The sequence below is a fragment of the Eulemur rufifrons genome, chromosome 7, assembly GCF_041146395.1.
Source record: "Eulemur rufifrons isolate Redbay chromosome 7, OSU_ERuf_1, whole genome shotgun sequence".
Lineage (NCBI taxonomy): Eukaryota > Metazoa > Chordata > Mammalia > Primates > Lemuridae > Eulemur > Eulemur rufifrons.
In genome coordinates, this window is record NC_090989.1 from 153,299,862 (window position 1) to 153,327,143 (window position 27,282).

The 27,282-nt window shown below is 43.4% G+C and overlaps 1 protein-coding gene across 2 annotated transcripts; it reads right to left on the minus strand.

Moving 5' to 3' along the window:
• Positions 1–5,042: 5,042 nt before the first annotated feature.
• On the minus strand, positions 5,043–27,282 carry CDC25A (cell division cycle 25A). 2 transcript variants are annotated; one of them, XM_069473598.1, is made up of 15 exons: positions 27,113–27,282; positions 26,074–26,150; positions 23,892–23,934; positions 23,349–23,385; positions 22,761–22,862; positions 20,521–20,640; positions 16,877–17,011; positions 16,253–16,324; positions 14,143–14,316; positions 10,689–10,787; positions 8,372–8,434; positions 8,178–8,276; positions 7,176–7,306; positions 5,439–5,550; positions 5,043–5,183 (listed from the first exon to the last, which is right to left on the minus strand). In XM_069473598.1, the coding sequence occupies exons 1-15, from the start codon at positions 27,280–27,282 to the stop codon at positions 5,043–5,045; spliced, it is 1,575 nt and encodes a 524-aa protein (XP_069329699.1). The 2 variants fall into 2 exon arrangements, with proteins under 2 accessions (XP_069329699.1, XP_069329701.1); XM_069473600.1 differs by lacking the exon at positions 20,521–20,640.

The window sequence follows — 27,282 nt, forward strand, 5'->3', positions numbered from 1 at the left end:
CTGCCCCTGGCAGCCGAGGGAAATGGGAGGACAAAGGAGGCCTGTGGCTGGAGGGGCTAGGAGGGCTGATGCGACTTTGCCTGAAGAAGAGCTCTGTTCATCTCTGGAAGGGACTGCCTCCCCTGTTCTGTAAGTGTGCAAACAGGCGGCTCTCAACGGGGTTTTGCACGACTTCCAGGCCTTAAGGTCTCAGAATCATCAAGGTAATCCCGACTCCCAGCCCTGCCCACCAGTCACATAGAGGCTGAGAATGCTGAGGGCACCCAGTTTGCTCCTGCTGCTGCTTCTGCCTCCCCTCCCTGTCCTTCCTCCACACCTACCCTAGTGTAGACAGCTGTTGTTCCTCAAGGTCTACAGTGACGTATGACCTGCCACAGCAGCAGCGCTTTGTCTTCCCTCCCTGTGCACACAGCCTGTGGCCACTCTCTACCCCGCCTGACTTCCTGCTCTCCAGCCTCTCCCTCTCCTTCCTTCTCCTTTACACCGTCCCTTCCACTGCTATTTGGATACTCAGGACAAGCTGCTGTCACTAGCCTGGATATTTTTCTGGCGCATTCATCACATTTATCCCCTGACCACCCAGTCATATGGACAGTCCACTGTCCAAATCTGCCTTGTCCAGGCAGGAGCTCAGCACTGCAGCCCCCTTTTTTTTGAATGTCTTCTTTTGAAATAATTTCAAACTTATAGAAAAGTTGCAAGAATAGTACAAAACCCTCCCTTATAATCTTTGCCAAGAGTCATACATTTTAACTTTTTAATATTTTGCCCGATTTGCTTTCTCTTTCTCTATTTCCCTTTCTATTCTCTCTCTTTCTCTCTCTCTTACACACACACTCACATTGTTTCTTTTATTAAACCATTTGGAAGTACGTGGCATCAGGGTCCTTAACCTGTAATATTTCAGCATGTTATTTCCTTAGAATAAGGATATTCTTCTACATAACCACAGTATAATTATCAAATTCAGGAAACTTAACATTGAGATAATTTTACCTAATCAACAATTCATATTTCAATTTTGTCAGTTGTCCCGAAAATGTGCTTTATGGCACTATTTTTTTTGGGGGGGATATTGGTCCAGGATCCCATCCAAGATCACATATTTCATTTAGTTGTCGTGTCTCTTAAGTTTCCTTTAATCTAAAACAGTCTCTGGGCCTTTCTTTGTCATGTATGACACTGATATTTATGAAGAATACAGTCCAGTAATTTTATAAAGTTCCTCAACTTGAGTTTTTGGATATTTTCTTTCCTCCTGGATTTCTTGCTCTGAGTGACAATGGTTCACCTCATTCCTCAGGTTAGGAGCTGGCACATCAACCTGGATCCACTCCCCTCCCTCACTCCTGCCTACCAATCCATCCATCACCAGATCCCGGTGCCTAACGCCCTTTCCTCCCATGCCCACAGCTTCTGCTGTGACTTACAATTACCATCTTTCCTCACCACCGTCCATCCTTCATCCTGCTCTCCGTGGCTATACTGCCTCACACTACTATCTTTTTTCTGAGACAGAGCCTCGCTCTGTTGCCTGGCTAGAGTGCAGTGGTGTCAGCCTAGCTCACTGCAACCTCCAACTCCTGAGCTCAAGGGATCCTCCTGCCTCAGCCTCTTGCGTAGGATGCCAGCTAATTCTATTTTTAGTAGAGATGGGGGTCTCACTGTTGCTCAGGCTGGTCTCGAACTCCTGACCTCAAGTGATCTTCCTGCCTCGGCCTCCCAGATTGCTAGGATTACAGGTGTGAGCCACCTTGCCTGGCCACTACTCTCATCTTAAACTCTACAGGTTGGCAGCTCAAAGTGTAGTCCAAGGGTTAGCATCATCAGGAGCTTGCTGGAAATGCAATCTCAGGCCCTGTCCCAGAGTTGCAAATCAGAATCTGCATTTTAACAAGTTCCCCAAGTCTTTGAGAAGTCCTGCTCTCATAGATCCCTGAAGCTTACAGACCCAGATCCATATTCAAGGTTTTGGGAGTACCGCTACCCCAACTTCATCTCCTACCTGTGTACATGCATGAACTCATGGTATTTCATCTTCAGTGTGTTCATTCCTTCTTCCTGGAACACCCTGTCTCATAGGACTCCCACTCAAGATTAGGTTTGAACATCACCTCCTCTGGGATACACTTCCTTGCTCGGAAGCACCATTTCCGCTGGATACCCCTCTCTATCCTAGCCTCTGCTGTACGGAAATGTTACTTCTACAGACTCCTAGTCTTCTAGTGACTGTTTCTCCCACTAGCTGGTGAACTCCTTGAGAGAAAGCCTGTGTCTTATCCTCAGTGCTCAGCACAATTCACATTTGTTCAATGAGCAAGTGAAGGGAACGGCTTTTCCTCCACAGAGGCCCTCTTTCCAAGTAGACCTGAAGTGGATATTGAGCTATCCAAAGGTCATTCAAATACCAGAGCCACAATATGTTGGGACAGCGTGGCCCCAGGGGAACCTCTTGTTCAAATGCTTTTCGTTATCCATGAGGAAAGGCCCCAGAGGGAGGGAGAAATAACTTATTCCAGGTTCTTCTGTTAGAGAGGAGGTGTGGCTCATGCATCACTATTGGTTCATGCTTTGTCCTTCCTGGAACTAAGTGCCCTTGAGTGTGAGAAGCAGAGGAGTAAAAGTCAAAGTGAGTTGCAGATGCATGAGCACAAAATGGAGATATTTATGTAAAGTTCCCCCACCCCCTTTTAGAGATAGGTCTTACTATGTTGCCCAGGTGGAGTGCAGTGGCTATTCACAAGCATAATTTTAATTTTAGCACACTACAGCCTGGAACTCCTGGGCTCAAGTGATCCTCCTGCCTCAGCTTCCTGAGAAGCTGGGATGGGCTACAAGTAGGCACCACCACGCCCAGCTAATTTTTCTATTTTTTGTAGAGGGTCTTGCTATGTTGCTCAGGCTGGGCCTCAAGCAATCCTCCTGCCTTAGCCTCCCAAAATGCTAGTATTACAGGTGTGAGCCACTATGCCTAGCCTCTTACTGTCTTTCTAAGTTCCCTCCTTTGGCCAAGTGCTTTATCCATTAAATGAATTAATGGATCTTATAAGGAAATGCCAGCAGTCCAGGCACACTTTTAACATGCCATTTCATCTTACGGATCCATCTGAACCACAAATTTGTTTTTTTGAATTCAGGGTAATAATGGGAACTTGTTCCAGCCATCCCTGAAGCCAGGTCCTGTGGCCTCTTGAGGAAATGTGGCTTCCCCAAACTTGACTGGTTTTAATCAAGTGTGGTCCTAGAACCTTAAAGGGAAACATAATTCCCTGTAAGTATATCAAGAACTAGGCAGAGAGCATGGGTTCAAGATTTTTTATTTTCAGAGCCGGCAATGCTAGCTAGTTAAGCTGGTACAATCTGAAGGCCATCCCATCTCTTTTTAGGCATTGAACTAACAGAATCCCTACAAAGATCAGAGACCAACTGGGATCTGTCTCAGCGTGTGGGAAGAGGCCTTCTCCCAACATACTTTTTCCAACAAGATTTGTTTTATAGCCAAATGCATCTCAAACCCAGAACATAACTAGTCATCTCCAATACCACTGATTCCCTCCCCAACCCCAGAATAGGAAGCCGAGGTAGGAGGGGAGACTGACTCTTGTTATAAGAAAAACCTGGCTACACCTCAATGGAGCAACGATGGTAAGGAGGCAGGTGTCGCAGAGTGGGGGTGGGCAGGCGCTGCGACAGGCCTATCTATAATCAATTCAGTCAGCCCCAGCTCCTTGGATGAGGCGTTCCTTTGAGACTCCCATTTCCATGGGGCTAGATAAGGGGGCAACTGGTGACAATTCACCACTCTCTGTCCTTCAAATTAAAACATGATAAACCCAGAAAGTCTTACCTTCAAAATCCACCATGCTCCCTTGTGAGAAACATTCTATACAGTCATCTCTATGCTAGCACCCACTCCCTTCTCCTAATGCCCAGGGCTTCCAGCCCCTCTTCCCACCCTTGGGTGGCCCACCCAACACTGATTTGATACTCCTTGACTCATAAAATGACTATTTTTTTTAAAATCAAAAGCGAGAGTATCAGTACTAGAAGGAGGACACTCAGTGGATATGCCCCTCCCTCATCCCGCAGAGCCCACCCTTTCCTACCCCCTAGCCTGGGAAACCTACACTACAACATTCCAACACCGACCTGGGGGTGGCCCAAGGGAAGCTGCCTGAAGTGCTTTACTGACTCTGACTCCTATACCAGCCAACATCACAGGGAACTGGGGTGAGGAAGAGCAGGGACACACCTCCCGCCAGATCTCCATGGCCAGAGGTAGGTCTGGGAGGTTTAGCTTATACCCTGTAGCCAAGCCCGAGTCCAGCGCCCACTCCCACTAGTACCTCAGCTCCTGGCTTTATATAGCAGCAGGTTTGCTTTTTCTTACCCCTTTGTTTTTTTTTTTTTTAATTAAAAGCCGAGGTAGTCCCTGGAATGATAAAACCCTACCTAGAATGGCAGTATTTTGACCTAATAAAGCAGTAAAGGAAAAGTCTCAAGAGTTAAAAAAACAAACAAACAAAACAAAAAAAAAAACCAAAAAAAAAAAAAAAAAAAGAAATAAAAATAAAGTGATTGATGAAGTTGAATAAATTAAAGATACAGATTATCCCACAAAGGCCTTTCCTTCCCAGGCTGTCTTTGATACTTGGCCAGCAGCATTTCTGTCTGTTACTTCTGTGTTCCCGTCTCTCTCCCTTCCCTCACAAGAGAAGGCCAGAGCCCAATAAGGCCCCAGCTGCTTCATCCCACTGTGGGTAGAACAGCTTGACGTGGTGCTGAGAACGGCGCCATGGCATGTGACAACCTTGGTAGATAGTCCTGATGGGGAAGGAGGACGTCTTACAAGGACAGGAGAGGCACAGCCTGCAGGATGCCCTGGGCTCCAACTTTAGGAGTGTGGGAGGTAGGTTTAAGGCATGGAAGCCTCCTCTCCAAATGTCACACAGCTGGCCCCTTTGCTCAAGTTTCTCTGCAGCAAAGAGGGGAAGTGGGGTGCGGAGGGAAGCTCAGGCTGCCGTTGTCTGGCACCATTGCCCTCAGAGCTTCTTCAGACGACTGTACATCTCCCTTTTGCTCTTTTCTCCTGCCCAGGTCCGGCTCTTGGTGCGGAACTTCTTGAGGTCTTCTTTAAAGTCCTCATGGTGCATAGGTCGGTAGCTGGGAGGCTCACAGTGAGACTATGGGGACAGGAGAGGATGAGGTTGGGGCACACCTGCCTCACACTCACAACCGGGCTCCCTCCCTTCCCTGGGCACAAGGCTGGGAGCAGCAATGCAGATCCGGGCAGCAGGTTCTACAGGGGCCTTCTTTGTGCAGGGCAGACACCCACTTTCCCTTAGACTCCTGGCAAGAAATGGTCATGACCACCAGACAGATCCACTGGTCCACCATTTTAGGGGGCAGGGGAATGCTCTCCAGAGACCCAGTCTTACCTGGCATTTCATGAAGAACTCCTTGTATCCCCCCTTCAGGACATACAGCTCAGGGTAGTGAAGTTTGGGGTATTCATTGCCAAGCCGATCTCTCTCTCTCACATACCGGCACCTAGTAAAGGGAAGGAAGGCCAAAACAAGGTTAGCTCTTGCAATATGGAGAAACATAAAGAAGACAACACAATAAAAGCAGTGACTGTGGTTTAAATATTCCTTATATATCTTTCTAACTTTAGATTTATTCTTGGAAACAGTGCTGAATTGCAAGTTCCTGACCGTGTGAGCAATGTTCACAGCCAGTGTTGGCAGGTGGTCTCTTTCCCAGTGTTCCCTTCTCCAAGTTAAATAGTCTAGATCTGACTCCTGCCCAGTTTCTTCACCAGCACCACCTGCAGCAATGGCTTCTGAGCCAGCTTCCCCCTGCATCTTCCCCCCCTGCCACATTCCCCGGCCTTCCTTGACCAGTCTCCCTCTCTCACCTCCTTCTATCTAAGTGGGATTTTTTCTCCTTGTGGCTTTTAAACATGCTGAGCTTGCTTTTGCCTCAGGGCACCCACTTGTATCCTATGTCTAGACCAAATGCTCTTCCCGATATCCTCATCTGACTGGTGGCTGCTTACTGCCCAACCCTTCCTGTAAAAGTCCAGGTCTTTGCCAAGTGAGAACTTTACACTTCTCTGTCATTTGCATAAAGAACAACCACTTGGTCAAGTCTGGTGACTCATGCCTGTAATCCCAGTACTTTGGGAGGCCAAGGTGAGAGGATTCCTTGAGGCCAGGAATTTGAGACTGGCCTGTGCAACACAGACCCTGTCTCTCTCCACAAAAAAATTAGCTAGGCATGGTGGCATGCACCTGTAGTCCCAGCTACTTGGGAGTCTGAGGCAGGATTGCTTGAGCCCAGGAGTTTGAGGCTGCAGTGAGTTACAATGATGACACTGAACTCCAGCCTGGGCAACAGGGAGAGACTCTGTCTCTTAAAAAAAAAAAAAAAAGAAAGAAAAGACTAGCAGTGAGCCACTCAGAAGCAGGCATGATGAAGCAGACGCTAAATCCATGGGGGAAACTGCATGGGCAACACTGGGATCATAGACCACAGACAGGGCTGCTCTGGAAAAGCTGAAAATCCTTTGCAACTGAAACTGTTAGGTCAAGACTATAAACTAGGCCAGGTGTGGTGGCTCACGCCTGTAATCCTAGCACTCTGAGAGGCCGAGGCGAGAGGATCGCTTGAGGTCAGGAGTTCCGAGACCAGCCTCAGCAAGAGCGAGACCCTGTCTCTACTAAAAATAGAAAAACTAGCCAGGTGACGTGGCTTGAGCTTGTAGTCCCAGCTACTCAGGAGGCTGAGGCAGGAGGATCACTTGGGCCCAGGAGTTTGAGGTTGGTGTGAGCTAGGCTAACGCCATAGCACTCTAGCCCAGGTGACAGAGCAAAGATTCTGTCTCAAAACAAAAAACAAAACTACTATAAACTACACTCAAGGAAGCTGTTCATGAAATCAATCAACTGCTGAATGGATAAGAATTTGGAAAAATGTTATGTATGAATTTATATTTTTATAAAACAATGAAATTATGTGTCACATGTGTAGGCTGAGGCACGAAAATGACTTGTGATGTGTAAGAAGATGCTCAATATGTTAAAATATGCTCCATATGTAAGTCACACACCACCATGTCCCACAAAAGTGTCGTGGGGCCTCTGTCCCAGAGCCCAGTTCCGTGCAGCACTCACATTCGGGGACCTCTCTCAGAAGAAAACTCGCAGTGGAACACAACGATGACACGCTTGCCATCAGTAGGTACAATGGGTTTCTTGAGTAAGAAGTCTTCAACCTCTTCTTCCATGTGCAAGTTTACCGCACCCTGTGAAGGCACCAGAGACTCTTGGCTCCTGCCTGTTTCACACTTAAAGTAATGATTCAGTGAAAGTGATCTTTAAGATCGTAAGACCAGTTTGTGATTTTGCAGAGCTTCTGGCTGAATAGCCCAGCAGACCACCTGGCATCCGAATCTCAAATGGAGCTGTATCTGCATACATTGACTGAGCAGTAACCCACTTGGGGATTGGAAATGGGCAACTCAAATATGACTGGTGCACTTTATGAGTAGTATTTGTAAATTTGGGGATTTTGAAAAGCCATGAGACAGTGGGCCAACACTAACATGTATTTAAAGCACCCCCTGACCACAGTTAAACACTATTTTATTGGGTAAAAGATTAAAATGCCACAACCAGTTCCTTTCTCCCTGGGAACATGTGTCCCAACACATCCCTCCACCAGGCAGCTGGACTGAACAACCAGCTTAGGAGGCATTGCTAAGCCTGGCACAGACTCCGGGGTGTGTTGCCATAGATTGGCTTCTCCTAGTCAGGATCCCTGAGATGTTCAAACATTTGTACCCAAGCCTCTTAAGTGCTATAAAACCTTTTCTGGTCCCTTTGAATGGCTTAAACACCAGTGGGTACCACCTGGAAATGCCCTTGGTGGTAATAGTTTGAGGGACAGAACAGAAAGAACATCTGTAGCACAAAGTGGTAGTGTAGTACAGACCATGGAACATTCATTTACAACACCAGGAATCAAATGCCTTCTACATCACTGTCTTGTTTTAAAATTCTCACAACTAGCTACATAACCTAAGCAGCCAAATGTCACAATGTTCGCCTTTAAAATCACAGATCCTGTCTAGGGCTCCTTTGCCTCCCAAGATAGCAAGTCTAAGGAATCCATACCTTGATGTGGCCTCCCTCATATTCATACGGGTATCGGCAGTCAATGATAACAAATTCTTTAATAAGGTTGGCAAATTTGCCATTCAGAACAGATGCCATCTGTGGAGAGGAAGCCAAGGAGAATCAACTTTGACCATTAGGAAAAACTAGGTTTAAATACCTCATGTGTGGTAGGTTCCAAAAGGATGACTTACAATTTCTGGAGAGATGTATTTTAAATCCTGATGTTTCCCAGCGACTGTATGAAAGAGATAACCCTTGAAAAGAAAAAAAAGATACTTAGAGAATCTGAAAGCCCATATATTTGTGGTTATATATTTATATGGCTTGCCTGTTTGGTAGGAGGCAGCTTAAAAAAAAAAAATTTTCTCACACATCAATAAGGTATATTATTATCTCCATTTTCAACACCTTCTCCAAGATTACCCTGCTAGTAAGCCAGATTTGAATGAAGAATCTTCAGGTAATTGCCCTTTCCTCCTGCTTTTGTCAAGAATCCTCATCTCAGTAGCTAGACTATGAATAGTACTTAAAACACAGTGGGGGAAGCACTTCATTCATTTACTAAGCACCTGCTATATACAGCATGGTGCTAGGTACTGGGGAAGGAAAAAAGAGACCTGGCCCAGCCTTGAGGAGGAAGATGGGCACATCAACAATCACTTGTTAGGACAACTGGCTGAGTAAAGAGCTCATCCACCCCCATGGCCACACACAGGGCCATTAAGACAAACAACCAGTAGCTTCAGTTCAAGTTGAAGGTTCCACAAGCAAGGACACACTTGGGTCTTTGCTTGTTTTTCCCTTCAGACTCCCTGTTCCTTCAAAATTCATCTGGCTGAAATACCAATGGCCCACCAGACACTTGTATTTGGGGGGGAAAAATAAGGAAAGAAATGAAATACCAGTGGCCCAGGCCCACACCTTCACCAAACCCCCCTTTATTTCTCATAGCCTGCTACTTACACTTCACTGACATTTACTTCAATCTACCGTATGGTACACGTGGTTCATGTCTTACCTCCTCAACCACATACTAAGTTCTCTGAGGGAAGGAACTAGGTCTCATTTTGGAATCTCTGCCAAACCACATAACAAGTGTTTCAATAACTGTTAGCTAAATTAATGAATAAAAGACTGCTCTGGTAATCTTCAAGTCAAAATGTGACTAAACAAGCTGCTTCTGACACACTCCCTGTCCCAGCCTTGTATTTCAGCAGAGCTTAAAGGCAGCCAACACTATCCCTTAGCAGATATTCCTCTGGGCTTCTCTTGAGGGCCTTTTTCCTCAAAAGCCAAGCTTCTCTGGACAATGGAGAAATTCAGTCTCTACCCTAGATCTTCTAAGATAACCTCTTCAACATACAGACTTGTAGTGAGGTTATAGGTTTATTTTTGCTTCTTATGTTATTCTGCATTACTACTTTTTTTTTTTTTTTTTTTTTTTTTTTGAGACAGAGTCTCACTCTGTTGCCCAGGCTAGAGTGAGTGCCGTGGCGTCAGCCTAGCTCACAGCAACCTCAAACTCCTGAGCTCAAGCGATCCTCCTGTCTCAGCCTCCCGAGTAGCTGGGACTACAGGCATGCGCCACCATGCCCGGCTAATTTTTTCTATATATATTTTTAGCTGTCCATATAATTTCTTTCTATTTTTGGTAGAGATGGGGTCTCGCTCTTGCTCAGGCTGGTCTCGAACTCCTGAGCTCAAACGATCCTCCCACCTCGGCCTCCCAGAGTGCTAGGATTACAGGCGTGAGCCACCGCGCCCGGCCTGCATTACTACTTTTTATAATCAGGAACACAGCTGGGTGCAGTGGTGCACGTCTGTAACCCCAGCTACTTGGGAGGTTGAGACAGGAGGATTGCTTGAGCCCAGCCTGGGCAACAAGGCAAGACCCCATTTCTACAAAAGAATAGAAAAACTAGGCCAGATGCAGTGGCTCACACCTACAATCCTAGCACTCTGGGAGGCAAAGGTAGGAGGACTGCTTGAGCTCAGGAGTTCGAGACCAGCCTGAGCAAGAGTGAGACCCTGTCTCTACTAAAAAATAGAAAAATAAGCTGAGTGACGTGGCACACACCTGTAGTACGAGCTACTCAGGAGGTTGAGGCAAGAGGATTGCTTGAGCCCAGGAGCTTGAGGTTACAGTGAGCTACAATGGCACCATTGCACTCTACCCAGGGTGACAGAGTGAGACTCCGTCTCAAAAACAAAAAACAAACAAAAAAAAAGCAGTTCCCAGAGAGCTTGCTCTTTGTGTTTGGGTTGGATCAAGGTGATTGGTGCAGCTCACCACCTGACACCACTGATTAGCTACAGTCTCACAGACATCAACATACACTTGATCATGAGAAACCAAGTTTGCTTCCCTATTTTTAACATTTTTAAGCTTCACTTTGGAGGCATCCCAGGAGCCACCTTGGGGAAAGAGAAAGGCTGAGTGGGGTTCTAGAAACCCTTCATCCTCCATCACTCAGCCAGAGTAGCTTTGCTTCCATCTGCTGTAATTACCTTGGAGAAGTCTCCTATAAGGTCCCTTGGGTCACTGTCCAAAATGTTCTCAATGGTCCCTTTTGGGGAAGATGCCAGGGATAAAGACTGATGTGGAATCTGTAACAAACCGAAGGTGGAGAATGAGGCCAGGGTTCTGAACAGGACTTCTGAAAACATTCACATGGATGATGTCACAAAGATGAGTCTGAAATGTTAATGTCTATATTTAGCAAATAAGAAAATTTTCTTGGCTGGGCGTGGTGGCTCACACCTATAATCCTAGCACTCTGGGAGGCCGAAGCGGGTGGATCGTTTGAGCTCAGGAGTTCCAGACCAGCCTGAGCCAGAGCGAGACCCCATCTCTACTAAAAATAGAAAGAAATTAGCTGGACAACTAAAAATCTATATAGAAAAAATTAGCCAAGCATGGTGGCACATGCTTGTAGTCCCAGCTACTTGGGAGGCTGAGGCAGAAGATTGCTTAAGCCCAGGAGTTTGAGGTTGCTGTGAGCTGGGCTGACACCATGGCACTCTAGCCCGGGCAATAGAGCAAGACTTTGTCTCAAAAAACAAACAAACAACGAAATTTTTCTTATTTGATTGAATCAGGAACTATTTCTGAATTGCTCTGAAACTAAGTCCCTCCCTGCATTTTTAAAAGGAGGGTTAAAATTAGGGCTAAGTTAAAAAAAAAACCACAGAGATACTACACACTCACCAGAATGGTTGAAATTAAAGGAACAAGTATGTATCATAATCAAGATAATTAAAGAAAATTAAAAATGAATATAAAACACTGGTAAAGGTATGGAACAAATGGCACTCTTATACGTTGCTGTGAGTACAACCACAGTGGGAACCTATTTGGTAGTGTCTGCTAAAACTAACCATGTGCCTAGCCTAGGACTCAGCAATCACACTCCTAGGTATTTACCCATGAGAAATGAAAGTATATGTGTATAAAAAAAATTGCACAAGAATATTTATAGCAGCTTTATTCATAATAGCCAAAACAACCACGCAAACATCAATCAATAGAATAAATAATCTGTATTAGTTTCATGCAATGAAATATTACACAGTAAAGAAAAAGAAAAAACCTGATATACATAACAGTCTGGATGATTGCCATAAAAATAATGTTGAACAAGAGAGATCAGACAAAAAGAATATATGGTATAATTCCATGCATATAAGGTTCAGACACAGGCAAAACTAAGCTATGGGTTCAGTGTTATCTTGAGAGGAGGCACAGGGAGGAGCTCCTGGTGCTTTCTTGACCACAGGAAGTATTTATGGGAGGTACGTTCACTTTGTGAAGATTTAACTAAGATATATACTTATTTGCATGATTTTAAGTATGTGTGTTAAAATAAGTTTATGTTTTTAAAGACATAGGGTCTTGCTATGTTGCCGGGCAGGCCCCAAGAGATCCTCCCTGCCTCAGCCTCCCTAGTAGCTGAGACTACACACATGTGCCACTGCACCTGGCTAAAATAAGTTTATTTTTGAAAACAAAACAAAAACCTCAGGAGCCAACTGAAGAGGCAGTCAGATGTCAAAAAAGGGATAATTTGAGCATTAAAAAGGATATTACAAGTAACACACAGAAATATATTAAATGTTTTAATCCTAGAGTTCATAATTATTATTGAAAACCACAACCCACAAGCCTCAACTGTCAACTTTGGAAGATGTTAGGTAGGGCATTATTTGGAAAACTGGCAAATAAAGAGATCCATATCCCCCTGCCTTTCCCAAGGGTGACCAAAGAGTTTAGTCTAAGTTTTTCTTTATAGGAATAGTCCAGCTAATAACTTAAAAGGACCAAAAGTTAAAATATACAGAAATAAACCAATACATACATAAAAGAAATGTCATTAAAAGCTAAAAAAAGTTTTAAAATATGGAAATAAAATATGGAAATTAGCTGGGCGTGGTGGCACATTCCTATAGTCCCAGCTATTTGTGAAGCTGAGGCGGGAGGATCCCTTGAGCCCAGGAGTTTGAGGTTACAGTGAGCAGTGAATGGGCTAGCCTGGGTGACAGAGTAAGACCCTGTCTCTAAAAACAAAAACATAAAACAAGGAGATCAATTTCTAATATGGCAAGAGTAAAAGAAAATGAACATCCTTAAATATTGAGATATATAATATAAATTAGAAGCTGCTTTCTGGAAGGCAATTTTCAGACATGTATACAATGCAAACTTTCATAAATGTCTCTACCCTTTAACTATGATTCCACTTTTAATTTTAACAATAAAAGGAAAACCAGGAAAAGGGAAATTCTAAAGGTGTAAGAAGATGATTCATTCAATTACTTCTAGTATAGCCATAAAATGAAACACTATGTAGCCATTAAATATCCTTTTAGAACACACTTTATAAGGCAGCAGGCCTAGATATTTTCATAGCTGTAATCTATTTTTTTTAGTAAGACTGAGATTTATTCAAAACTTTTCATGCCACAGAAAACACAGGCAGTTCTAGTTTATTTTATAATGTTTAACATCAAAACTTAATGTAAGGACAACATAATGAAGGAAAAAACATACAAATAAAAGCAATTCTAAATAAGCCAAACAGTATTTCAGGAAGCAAGAATAGTTTTAATATCAGGAAACCTATGAACATAGGCCAAAATATAAAACAAGTTAGTAAAAATGGACCAATCAGCTGGGATTAATAATGTATTAATATTATAAGAGGCTGTAGTGAGCTATGATGCCATTGTACTACAGCCAGGGAGACAGAGAAAGCCTTGGTCACACACATACAAAAAAAGTATTAATAATAATACAATAGGCCAGGCGCAGTGGCTCACGCCTGTAATCCTAGCACTCTGGGAGGCCGAGTTAGGCAGATCATTTGAGCTCAGGAGTTCGAGACCAGCCTGAGCAAGAGCAAGACTCCATCTCTACTAAAAGTAGAAATAAATTAGCTGGACAATTAAAAACATATGGAAAAAATTAGCTGGGCATGCTGGTGCATGCCTGTAGTCCCAGCTACTTGGGAGGCTGAGGCAGAAGGATTGCTTGAGCCCAGGAGTTTGAGGTTGCTGTGAGCTAGGCTGATGCCACAGCACTCTAGCCAGGGTGACAGAACAGGACTCTGCCTCAAAAAAAAAAAATAAATAAATAATAATACAATAATGTTTTGAGTGTTTAGGCCATGGGATAAATAAATAACGTGAAGGTGTAGGACTTATGCCTGGGGAACCATGACAATATTGTGTAAAGACAGCTCACCCAAAGAAATGCTAATGGTCAATGAGAAATGAAAAGATACTCTATCTTCCTGCTAGACTCCTCCTGGAGTCAAAAACCAGAATTGCTTTAGTTACCTAAAGCTTTATGAACATTTTCTCTTTAAAGTATTATCCTAAAAGAGTACTTCAAATGCAAGAAATGAACAAATAAAACTGTGGTTCACATGAATAAAAAAAAAAATAGGGAAACTGCAAAACTAACCTCCTGGGCCTTCTCTGGACTAGCTGCCTTTTCAGGGCTGGCCCCAGCCGTGCTCTTCCTCCGCTTTGTATTTCCACGTGGTGACTCCTCTTGAGATCGTTCTGGTCTCTTCAGTGTTGACCGAATGCTGGTGCTACACAGGGAAGGGGAGTCAAACAGCTTGCTTCGGTTACCCTTAGAAGAAAAAGACAGATCCAACTTTCATTAAAACCTGCTCACTTGAATGGTAAGGCAAATAGACCAAGGGCTTCTTGGGATTGTTTAAAGTCAATGTTAAATTTAGGAAAGACACTGCCGATTCATCTAGTTCCAGCAACCCTCACAGGGCCTGGCACATAGTAGGCACTGAGTACCTGGTGCTCAATGATATGTACTCAGCTGACATTACATGGAGGTGAATAAAACATCTCTTGCCCTCAAAAAGCTTACTGTCTAAACAAAATCCTAAGAGTCAAGAGAAGTAACTGTCACCTTCCAGTTGGGAACACATATTTGGCTTGCCTCTTCCCCTCCATTTTATTACTTCCACCTTGCTTGAGCAGCTCAACAGGTATTAATATCCCACCTAAATTCAGAAAAGATATAAAGAAGCTAGACTATACTATAAAACAGATATACCAAGTTTATAAAGGTATAGTAAAAAGGGTAAGTTTGGAGGGGATGTGGATGGGCAAAGTAGCAACTGTCTTTCTAAATTGTCTTCAAAAGTCCTTTTTACCTTTTTTGAGACAGTCTTGCTTGGTTGCCCGGGCTAGAGTGCCGTGGCGTCAGCCTGGCTCACAGCAACCTCAAACTCCTGGGCTCAAGCGATCCTCCTGCCTCAGCCTCCCGAGTAGCTGGGACTACAGGCGTGAGACACCGCGCCTGGCCCAAAAGTCCTTTTTCTACTTGGTCTTTTAAAGACTAATTTCCCAGAGTTTGAGGGCAGCCAATCTAACTAGTGGTAGAGACAGTGTAACTTCAGCTTTCTAAACTCATCTCAGCCTGTTGACGACTCACTGTGTCTCGGCCTGGCTTTTCCTTCTGTGCAGAATGTCCTTTCATACTCCAGTAAATCACTCATTTTCAAGCTGATACTAAAATTTCAGTGTCACTGTCACTTCTTTGAAATGTTCCTGATAGTTCTCAGTGGAATGCATCACTCCCACATCTGTTCTCCCAGGGACCAGGGATTTTCTCCCTTTTATTTTTCTTAAGTTTGTTTTCCAATACAGCTCCCTGCAATGGTAAGTCTGTAATAACTATTTGTAGAAATTCCTTATTGTTAAGGGCCCATAGGACTCTGCTCACGATTTTTAAATATAGCTTATAAAACTGAAAGCCACTTCCCAAGTGTTCTCACGCTGTATGTAATTTCATGTCTTTCAAAATGACCTTGCAAATTCAGTCATAATATTTGTATTGGTTTAACCTACTTTCTCAAAAGCTATGCAGATTAATTTACTATAATCCACAAGTGGCCTCAAAACTGTAGTTCATTTGTCTCATACTATATGAGTTCAGATCATTGATAGTTAGAAACACAAAGCTATAAATTTATGTATACCTAAAGGTGTGAATTTGTATTGTGACAATGTCTAATGTTCCCTAGGCATTTGCATGCATGAAAATCTGTACCTGTGCAGGCATATCCTTGCTTTTCTAACTTTCTGTTTGAAAGTATCCCTATGATGGAAACGTTAAGTCTATAGTATATATGCAGATAAAGTAGGCATTTTCAATTAAGAAATACAAACATCCTTGAGTTATCATTGCTTGCCAAGTGTTATGCTAGGTATTATGGAATATAAATAAGTGAGAATGATCTAAAAAAGCTAAGTCTTCAGGCTGAAGGCTTCAGATAGGCTTTTTCAAATAGCCTAGATGTCAAGAGCTGAAAAGAACCATGATCCCTCCTAATCCACACTCCTTATTTTATAGATTAGGAAACATGCAGAGATGGAACACATTCCTCAAGGTTACAGTTTATAGGTAGCCCAAGGTGAGGTCTAAACCCCAGGTCCCTCAGTCCTATTATTCCTTTCAACCTTTGGCTGTTCCCAGCTAAGGACTACTATAACCAGTGGCCTGAGTACTCAAGGCCCCCTCCAGCTACACCAGAACAACTTACGAGGTTCATAGTTTTTCTCATGACAAGGGGAGCTGTCCAGAGGCTTGCCATGCATGATGGGGTCTCATCATTCTAAAGAAAGAGAAAAACTGGTTTTAAAAAGATCCAGCAGAGACTAACATTAGTTTGAATGCTTTAGGTGTGATTCCGCCTAAAGAATACCAGACAGGTGTACATAGGAAGTGTCATAATGTACCCCACTTTCCCACAACCATAAGATTAGAAGACAATCAGACTTAACAGTTCTGATATCTGAATATACCTGAAGGTATCCCTGTTGAGGACATGTAGTATCCTCAGTCCCTTTGGCTTCATGGCACTTGGCAGCTAGTTCTACACTGTTTTCATTTCATGTCTCTTGCACATAAATATATTGTTAGCTTCCTCGGGGTAAGAAAGATAGCAATGTCTTCTTTTAACACCACTGCCCACCTCAGGATTTAGTGAGGCTGTGAGCATTATTCCTACCCATTAAATTCTCACCAAATGAACAAAAATATCAGCCAGCTAAAGCCCTGGCGAATTGCTGCTCTTTTTCACAACATATGACTTCTCCAGGGGTAGTTAGAATGAGTAGGAAAACACACACACACACACACACACACACACACACACACAGAGTACCTTCAGATTCTCTCCATCGAGAAGGTCCATGAAGCCATCATCCTCATCAGACAAAGTGGCTGTCACAGGTGACTGCGGCATAAAAAGAGGAACGGAATTCCCTGGTTCACCGCTATCTCTTTCATTGAAAGAAAACTGTAAGACAGAATTCATGGCTTATTAATAAATGAGAGCTGTGGTCCACTTTCATTTCTTTGAATGGGTCACTATAGTTTTTACGATAAAACATACTATATTTGTTACACGAAGTAAAATTTTAGCAGCTACTGATCAAAGGAAAATGTATCCCAAGATTACAAATGATTTGATATCCACACAAAGCCCTGAGTATAGTCAGGCCAAGTAAGCTTCACAAAGAACTCTTCCCAGAAGCAATTCAACTTACAATGGGAACTGGGGATAGCTTCTTGTAAAGAATGAGGTTACTTTTATCAGGTTATGATCAGCAAACACCAAGCAACAAGAGGATTGTAATAGCATGATAATCCACTGAAAAGAGGAAGGGTTAGAAAATGCAAGTCTCTATGGAGACCATAAAATGGCCTAGAGAATGCTTATGTAACTTCAGTTCTGACAGAGGGAAATAAAGGGTGGCCTAGTTCTATAAAGTTCAGCCTAGCTCTTTTTTTTTTTGAGACAGAGTCTCACTCTGTTGCCTGGGCTAGAGTGCCGTGGCATCAGCCTAGCTCACAGCAACCTCAAACTCCTGGGCTCAAGCAATCCTACTGCCTCAGCCTCCCGAGTAGCTGGGACTACAGGCATGTGCCACCATGCCCAGCTAATTTTTTCTATATATATTTTTAGTTGGCCAGATAATTTCTTTCTATTTTTAGTAGAGACGGGGTCTCGCTCTTGCTCAGGCTGATCGAACTCCTGACCTCGAGTGATCCTCCCACCTCGGCCTCCCAGAGTGCTAGGATTACAGGCGTGAGCCACCGCGCCCAGCCTCATCCTAGTTCTTTAGATTTGAAATTTAAATGATGATAGCTGCTCAGTCTTTAAATGAGGAATTACTGTGTGCCAGACACTGTGATTTAATCTTTATATATATAGTCCCATTTAAGTCTCACAATACACTAATAAGGTAGAGTTAACCCTTTTCTCTTTATTTAACAAATCAGGAAACTGATGCTTAAGAGAGGTTACCAAGATCACACGCCTCACCTGTTTGACTCCAAAACCCAAGCTCTTTCCCCCACTACACCATCTCCCTAATAGAGAACCATTCCTGGAATAAAAATGGTGGTACCTCATTAGTCAATTCTGTATATGTATTTTTCGGAAACCTTCACTATAAAACTAACATTTACTATAGAAAAACTACCCATAAATCCACATCTAGAGATAAATACTACTAATACAAACACTGTTAACATTGAATCATTTCTCTCTCAGGCACTTTCCAAAGCCAGAAAATATGTTTAGAAACTATTTTTTTCACAGTAACAGGTGGTCTACAAATAATCCTTAAGATCCAAATCCCTTTTGGGTATGAATGTATTAGTCCTTAAGTGGCCTTCTGGTTTTCTGGCATTAGCTTTGCTTCACAATATAAAATAAGCTCTGGGTTGTCTCTGGCCTTCCCCAAATGCACCTGAGCACACCCTTGAAAACTAGCAATTTTTTAGCCAACACAGTCTAGAGATAGGTAACTTTATCATGAAGGTTCACACTATGTTATACCAACTTTTGTTAGGTATGGTCCAGGATCCCTAGGTACAGACATGATATAGAAAAATGACAGACAAGTCTCTTGACAGGACCTAATTCTTCCTCCATAGTTTCTATACCAAGAAGTCATTATAAGAAAACAGATATATGGTGGCTTAGAGACTAAAAGCAAAGATACAAAAGAAATACCCTTTGACGTGATCAAAAATCAAACCAGTGAGATCAGCACTGGCTTTTTCTCAGTTTACATCCTCAGCCCCTACAATTAGAAGTGGCAGGCCGGGCGTGGTGGCTCACGCCTGTAATCCTAGCACTCTAGGAGGCCGAGGTGGGCAGATTGTTTGAGCTCAGGAGTTCGAGAACAGCCTGAGCAAGAGCGAGACCCCATCTCTACTAAAAATAGAAAGAAATTATATAGACAGCTAAAAATATATATAGAAAAAATTAGCCGGGCATGGTGGCACATGCCTGTAGTCCCAGCTACTCGGGAGGCTGAGACAGGAGGATCCCTTGAGCTCAGGAGTTTGAGGTTGCTGTGAGCTAGGCTGACGCCATGGCACTCACTCTAGCCTGGGCAACAGAGTGAGACTCTGTCTCAAAAAAAAAAAAAAAAAAAAAAAAGAAGTGGCTAAGTGATAACAGGAAATCTTGGGGCTCTGGTCTCCAAGCACACACTAAAGGTATTCGGTTTCTGATACCAAACTCTTAAAAGTGTTAGTGTGTACTTGGGAATCTAGATTGTTAAATCCTGGTCTCCTGTTTATGCATCCATTGGCAAATCACCCAACCTCTCTGAAAGTACTTTCCTAATCTGCCAAATGGAATAACTCCAGCTACTTCACAGGCTTATGAAGATTCAAGACAAGAACATATATAGGAGTGCTTTGTGCTAGACAGAGTAGCAATGCTGATTGAAACTGAACCTCAGACCACAAGTCAGACCAGAGAGGTGTATTTTCAGATGCAAGGTCCTAGGAAAACCTGGAAACAAAATACGCTCATTTTGCTCAAGTTGAGCCTCTCTAGTCTATAGATGCTGTCAGCTGATCCAATTCAGACCAATAGTAGGAAACTTTGGAAGTAATGACAGTCTGCCTGGCAAATAAATAGCCCTGAAACAAGTGGCCCCCAAACTGCCAAAGCAGCCTGTAGGCAGTAGGTTCACTGGAATCCATAATAGTTCTTAACACCTTTGGAAGAAGCCAAGTGATGTCTCCAAACAAAATTACTCTTTGGGAAGCACTTAGGACACATTATAAGAGCAAGTTTTAATTAAGGAGAATGACCTATGATGCCAACAGATTATTATTATTTTTTTTGAGACAGAGTCTCACTCTGTTGCCTGGGCTAGAGTGCCGGGGCGTCAACCTAGCTCACAGCAACCTCAAACTCCTGGGCTCAAGCAATCCTTCTGCCTCAGCTTCCCGGGTAGCTGGGACTACAGGCACGCGCCACCATGCCTGGCTAATTTTTTCTATATATTTTTCATTGTCTAGTTAATTTCTTTCTATTTTTAATAGAGATGGGGTCTCACTCTTGCTCAGGCTGGTCTCAAACTCCTGACCTCGAGCTATCCTCCCGCCTCGGCCTCCGAGAGTGCTAGGATTACAGGCATGAGCCACTGTGCCCAGCCACCAGCAGATTATTTACCTAGAATTGACAAGGTCAAATATTCCTTACACAAGTCTAGTATTTCAAACATACCATCTTCCACTCTTACTTCTGCCTGCCTGCTCTCCAGACACAACAAAACCACCAAGAATGTTTGACAGTCTAGTTTTAAAAGACAAAGTCAAGGTAAAGACAGCTAGAGTTACTGTAGTGTCTTTAACTGGATTAAAGAGGGTGCTTTAATCCTTTCTTCCTTTTACCAAAAATCAAGGCTAAAAAGTAGATAGAAATAAATTAAAGTAATTAAAAAAAAAATCCTCTCTTCCTGTGAGAACCACCCCTGTGAAAGCCAGAGTACATACCATCCGAGCTGGGGCAGAATTCTGCCTCTGTGTGAAGAGATCTTTACCCTCCTCGAGTCCATGAGTGTGCAGGCAGCCACGGGATGCAGGTCTTACTGGCTTCTTAAACTCAAAGGCTTCCTGCAAGACAGTATAGTTGAGACATATTCTACTGTCCGTGAAAACCAGCTCTAGGGCCTCTGCTTGAGTGAGAAAGTAACTGCCTCCAAATAGGATTCACCTATTTCTGATCTAATTCTAACACTGGATCTGTTTAAGAATTTCCAAAGCTCTATCAACAGCTAACTTCTAAAGCAGCATTTTTTCCTTATCACATTTTACTTCCTAACAAATACTCAAGCATCTACCAAGCATACAAAACATAATGAGTGATAAATTAAATCATAAACTTTATAAAATCTAAAGCAATATCATTACAATATAATTGCCTGTGAATAGGAATTAAAACTTTCCATCTAGATCCACCTGTTTGAAGGTTTCATATTTTCCACTCCTACCAACTGGAGACAATTTTTCCTACTTAAAATTGTTATTGTATTGCATACTAAAAGCAATGAGAAAAAAAAACCCTATAGGTTTACTCAACATAGATGATTTTTCCAAACAGAACACTGAATGAAAGAAGCCAGATGGGATAGAATACATACTGTATGAGTGCACATACTTAAAATTAAAAAGCACTCATATGCTCCCCCACCCTAAAATATCCACTTAAGAACTTATTACGGCCAGGCGCGGTGGCTCACGCCTGTAATCCTAGCACTCTGGGAGGCCGAGGTGGGCGGATCGTTTGAGCTCAGGAGTTCGAGACCAGCCTGAGCAAGAGCGAGACCCCATCTCTACTAAAAAAAATAGAAAGAAATTATATGGACAGCTAAAAATATATATAGAAAAAATTAGCCGGGCATGGTGGTACATGCCTGTAGTCCCAGCTACTCGGGAGGCTGAGACAGGAGGATCGCTTGAGCTCAGGAGTTTGAGGTTGCTGTGAGCTAGGCTAATGCCACGGCACTCACTCTAGCCTGGGCAACAGAGTGAGACTCTGTCTCAAAAAAAAAAAAAAAAAGAACTTATTACTAAGTGCTAAAAGCAGTAACAGCTGATATTAGTCATTTATATGCCAACACAGTAATAAGTACTTTCTGTGCATTAACTTATTTAACCATCAGACACAACCTGATTGTCCCCATTTTACAGATGAGAAAACTAAGCCTTACAGGTTAAGTGATGTGTCCAAAATATTGAAGCCAGATAAGATGATTCCGGGGTGAGAGCTCTTAAGCACCACCTAGGCTGTTGTCCCTGTAAGTCAAAGCCCCAGGCGGGCAACTCTGAGAGAAGCCAAGTTTGGGGGAGAACCAGGCATTGGTAGAGCTTTGGCCTGGTAGAAAGCACTACAGAGGCTGATGCACTATTCCAAGCACTCAAGGCAGGAACTCATTTCCATATTCTCCTTCATGACATCTCCCAAGTTGCCAAAGGAATCTTCAGGAGAGTCCACAGAGGCAGTAGGTCTAGAAAATCATTGTAAGGTTTACGAACTGTGGTATTTTAGCAGGGTAAAGAAAAGGGAGAAAATAAACACATGGAAATATAGTGAGAGAGACGGCTAGAAAAGCTAAGCTAATTTATTCAATTGTTTTGGATGCCTACTCTGTGCAAGGCACCTGTCAGTTCTAAGAGAGAAAGCCAGACCTGGGTGTATTTGGTCTTTTGGGTGGATACCACGAACTCACCCTTTAAGCCACCATTTCAGTTACTAGAACTTGTTGGTCCTGTTCTTTCAAATCCTGGCAAGGAGCATTTTCTTGAGCCTGCAATTCACCCCGGGGTCAGAGCAAAGAGGCAAGGAAAACCTGGGCAGAACTTTCCAGATAAACTAAATCATTCATGGATATAATTACTACTAAGAGCTACCATCTGAGCAACTCTTGCCTGCCAGGCACCATTGTAAATGCTTTATTTACATAATCTTATTTAATCCCCACAACACCCCAAAAGGTATAGCTACTCCTATTTTACAAAAGAAATAAAGAGGCCTAAAAAGAGAAGTAACTTGCCAAGGTCACACAGCTAGTAAGAAGCAGGATTCAAATCCAGATTTCTCAGACTCCAAAGTCCATCCACAACTCTGGCTAAAGTTTAGTCTCCCAGGAAGCAGCCCAGCTACTTCTCTGTAAGCCATCGAGACTTGCAGGTTTCACTTCAGCCCCAGCTTAGTACATTGATGCCACACTCACATTTTCTTTGTTCTCATCCTGGTCAATGAGTTGAAAGATGTCATGGTCAAGAGAATCAGAATGGCTCCTCTTCAGAGCTGGGCTACATCCCAAAAGCTTCTGCTATCAAAGTGGAAAAAAAGGGAATAATTAAGATACAAGAATAAAAATTCAACAGAAATCTCAGTTCTCAAAAGAAAAAAATGGGAGAGGGGGGTCTTGCCCCTCACACACCATAGTGGGTGACCAGTAAATGTGGCCAGGGCACCACCTTGCCAGAACACAGGATAGAAGGGTTCTCACTCCATGGTTTTACACCTAACCTCCCAAGGTCTATATAGCCTTCTCAGCAGGGATTATAGTGCCAGATTAACTCCAAAATAACATCTACATAAAAAGAACTCTTCCTGGTTTGATAAAACAGAGATAGAAAACAAATCCAAGAGGCAGCCATTGTTGAGGTTGCTCTAGGTAGAGTATCTTGAGTGCTTATGAGACTGAGGAAAAGCAGTTTTCATTCTCAAATTAAGGTCTCCTATCAAGGTGACACTAGTAGCCAAGGAACAAATAACACGTATTAGCTCAAAATAAACAAGGGAACTAACTTACAGGTAAGGAATTTATTCTCCTCATGGGATTTTCAAGGCTGTAATGAGATCAGAAGGTAAATAGCATGTAAAGAGGCATTCATAATAGCAGGTACATAGTGTTTAGCCTATAGTTTGGTGGGGGGGAGGGGGCGAGGGGCAGTCAAACAGACTCCCATTTTATCCAAGAGATGGAAGACTAGATTTCTAAACCTGCCCTGTTCTCAGGAGTACTCCCAACACTAGGCTTCAAGGTGAAAAAGCAAACCTAGGTCTTCTCTTAAAATATACACGTTCTCTTAAGGCTATGATGTCAAAGGGTGGAGCAAGGGTTTGGGTGAGATGCAAACAGAATACCAAAATTACAGTGAAAATAAAGGAAGGGGAAGTGCTAAAAACTGCTGACACAAACTACTCATTCTCAAGATACCAGAGTTTCTAGGGTCCAGAAGTCTTACTAGGGACAGCTAAATCCAAGGATCCAGTCCAGAGTATAAAGAACTTCATTAAAAAATTAAGAAATGTTTTTTCTAAGTACAAACATTTAAAGGCAGTGAATACATACTTTTCTTTACTGTCTAAGGGCCCAGGAGAATCCAGACAGAAACCTGTGGAAAATAAAAAAATCTTCTCAGGAAATAATGTTTAAAATACTATTTTCTCATTAAAAATAAAGATGCTAGAACTTTCTCTTTAAGTCAGTCAACAAAGACTTATGGCTTGTACAATTTTGCCAGAATTGAAGTCAAGTCTCTATTTGATTGTCAAAAACTAAATGTCTGACAAGTCTTAATATTTTCAGAGTCTATTTACTAATCCTCTTCTACTTGCAAACGTCATTTAGGGAAATAGGATTTGAGAAGATGATAAATAAAACTGCTTCATATCATGGTTATTTGGTTATTCAGGTAGAGGTGACCCAGATAACTTTCTGTGAGTTCCAACCACGGAAAGAACAGGTACCAGATTTTCCTGGAATGGTTTTGATTTCAAATATATTACCTTGTCAGATCATATGTGTAATATGAGGATTTGAAAATTACAACCATTAGTTATAAGATATGCAAGGCAAGTATTTACAACCTTTAATAAAATGACACCAAAGGCAGCAGGGTAGAGAAGACACTGCTCAGCATTACCATATGCCAGCTCAGACTGGCCCAGACCCACCAGTGCCTGCCTAGCTCACATCTCTCCCTGTCTATGTAGCCTTACAGAAAGTTAGGTTTCAGCACTTCTAACTGATGTTCCTGCCTGCCATATTGCCACAAACAGGAATCCTATCCCCAGTTCTATATTATTATATTTCACATTATATTACATTCTACATACAGAAGCCTATATTGTATTAAGACTTTTACTCTTGCAGTTCCCTAATCTAAAGCATCTTTGCCCCAATGCTTTTTTTTTTTTTTTTTTAAAGAGACAGTTTCTCCCTGTGCCCAGGCTGGAGTATAGTGGCATGATCATAGCTCACCATATCCTCAAACTCCTGGGCTCATGCAATCCTCCCACCTTAGCCTCCTGAGTAGCTGGGACTACAGGGTACACCACCACATCTGGCTAATTTTTTTAATACTTTTGTAGAGACAGGGTCTTACTATGTTGCCCAGGCTGTCCAAAGCTCTTATCTGTGCAAATACAGATAAACCCAGCAGTAGCATGAATTTATGAAGAATGAAATGCACTAGGCCAGGCGTGGTAGCTCACACCTGTAATCCTAGCACTCTGGGAGGCTGACGCGGGTGGATAGTTTGAGCTCAGGAGTTCGAGACCAGCCTGAGCAAGAGCGAGACCCCGTCTCTACCAAAAAAAATAGAAAGAAATTATCTGGACAACTAAAAAAAATTTATAGAAAAAATTAGCCAGGCATGGTGGCACATGCCTGTAGTCCCAGCTACTTGGGAGGCTGAGGCAGAAGGATTGCTTTAGCCCAGGAGTTTGAGGTTGCTGTGAGCTGGGCTGACGCCACCGCACTCACTCTAGCCCGGGCAACAGAGTGAGACTCTGTCTCAAAAAAAAAAAAAAGAAAAAGAAAAAAAAAAAAAAAAAAAGCAAAGCAAAGCAAAGCAAAGCAAAGCAAAGCACTGGCACATTTCCTACATAGCAAGATCATGAGAATGACTTCCTTATATTGTACTTCCAGTAATTTGGCCCTGTATTTTAACCAGTAAGATTTTCTGAATGCCACTTACAATGGTATGGTAAATTCTACCCTACTGCTCATCCTTTAAGAGCAAGCACACGTCACTTCCTTACAGATACTTGATACCTATTTCCTCTCTTCATAAATTGCCACAGGGGCTCCTCTGTACTGTTCTTAATGGCGTTTGTCACTCAATGCCATGACTTCTTTTTTGAGACAGTTTTGCTTTGTAGCCCTGGCTAGAGTACAGTGGTGTTATCATAGCTCACTGCAACCTCAAATTCCTGGGCTCAAGCGATCTTCTTGCCTCAGCCTTCTGAGTAGCTGGGACTTACAGGCACATGTGCCCGGCTAATTTTTTCTATTTTTAGTAGAGATGAGATCTTTCTCTTGCTCAGGCTGGTCTCAAACTCCTGGCCTCAAGCTATCTTCCCATCTCCCAGAGTTAGGATTACAGATGTGAGCCACTGCACCCAGTCCTAATGTGTACTGTTTCAACTACTTACCAAAACTAAGCTCCTGGGTGAAAGGGCATGTTTCAGGAAATTCCTAGTATTGCTCCCCACAAAGCAGACACATAATACAAGACTAGGAGAATTACCTGAATCAGTTGACTCGGAGGAACCCATTCTCTGCAGATTGCTGTTGTTTTTCAACTCCAGTGGCTGCTGATACTCACTGAAACGAGAAATAATCCCCTATGAACGGTTTCTAAGACATAATTAAAATCTCACATACCGGAGACAGGCCATGAAGTTAACAAGTAGCCAGGCTTCTAAAACCTTCCAGGCCACACCACAGATCCCACTTTGCCACCCAGAACACCCAGTTGGCACTTGGACAAAGGAGAGGAAGAAGTGGGTGGGCATGGCCCTGGGCTACACTGTAGGATACCATGACTATGGCAAATGTTGCTGTATTTCCTGAAATGAGAGCATGTGTTTTAGGTAGTGTGCTAGAAGTGGGGATCAAAGATGAACAGAACCATTCCTGCTTTTCAGAGGATGGAAAATGTATAAGACATGTGCTTAGAAGACCGGACGTCCAAGACTGAAGGGAAAGCAGCTTCGCTAGAAACACCATGGGAAGCATTTTTTTGCCGTCAGTCTTTCAAGTATGGAAAGTTGAGTAAAAAGACCTGGCCTCAGGACAGCAGTGGGGTGGACGTCAGCAATGCGCAAGGGGCAGGGATTGAGATGATTTTGCACAAACGCCAGGAAAGAAAATGCCACGTCCCTTTGTTGAGAAGGAACAAAGGTCACAGGAAACTAAGATCCTGCGAGGTGGTTTAGCAAAGGGTGGAAGTGGGCGCCTAGGAAGTCCTGATTTCCCCCCGTGGAGGTAAATTCCAAAGAGCTTCCTGGGATAGGGATAGGAGAGTACAGAGAAACGCGAAAGGGGAGGCGAAGGTGGGCCTGGCTCAGGCTGAGGGGCAGCCTAAGAAAGTCCGACAGCCTCTCCCGCCCAACATTCCGCCCGGGGGGAGGATGCACATGGCTGGCCCCAGCCTGGCCGCCTTCGAGCAGCGAACCCAGACGGGCAGTCCTAGCCCTTCTCCCGATCCGTTTCCTGACGTGATCTCCCCGAGGGCCGACTGGGATACTAGCGGCCCGGGGCACCGCTTGCCGGTCCCTCCTCACCTGCCCAGGCCCTGCAGCTGGTCCATGGTGACCGTCAGGTTGGTGACAGGCGACAGTCCCCCGGCGGCTGGCGTATCAAACAGCGCTTTCACGACGGGCTGTGGCGCGGGAGGGGAGCTGCAGGCGAAGAGCAGGCGGCGGCGGTGCGGGGGCTCCGGGCCCAGTTCCAT

What these genes read in the sequence shown, in the direction of transcription:
- CDC25A (XM_069473598.1), bottom strand. Translation starts at nt 27,282, where the DNA reads ATGGAACTGGGCCCGGAGCCCCCGCACCGCCGCCGCCTGCTCTTCGCC. An exon ending in CTCCGAGTCAACTGATTCAG is followed by an intron (nt 23,935 to 26,073) that starts GTAATTCTCCTA and finishes TATTTTCCACAG; the next exon opens with GTTTCTGTCTGGATTCTCCT. An exon ending in GGAGAATAAATTCCTTACCT is followed by an intron (nt 22,863 to 23,348) that starts GTAAGTTAGTTC and finishes CCACTTTGATAG; the next exon opens with CAGAAGCTTTTGGGATGTAG.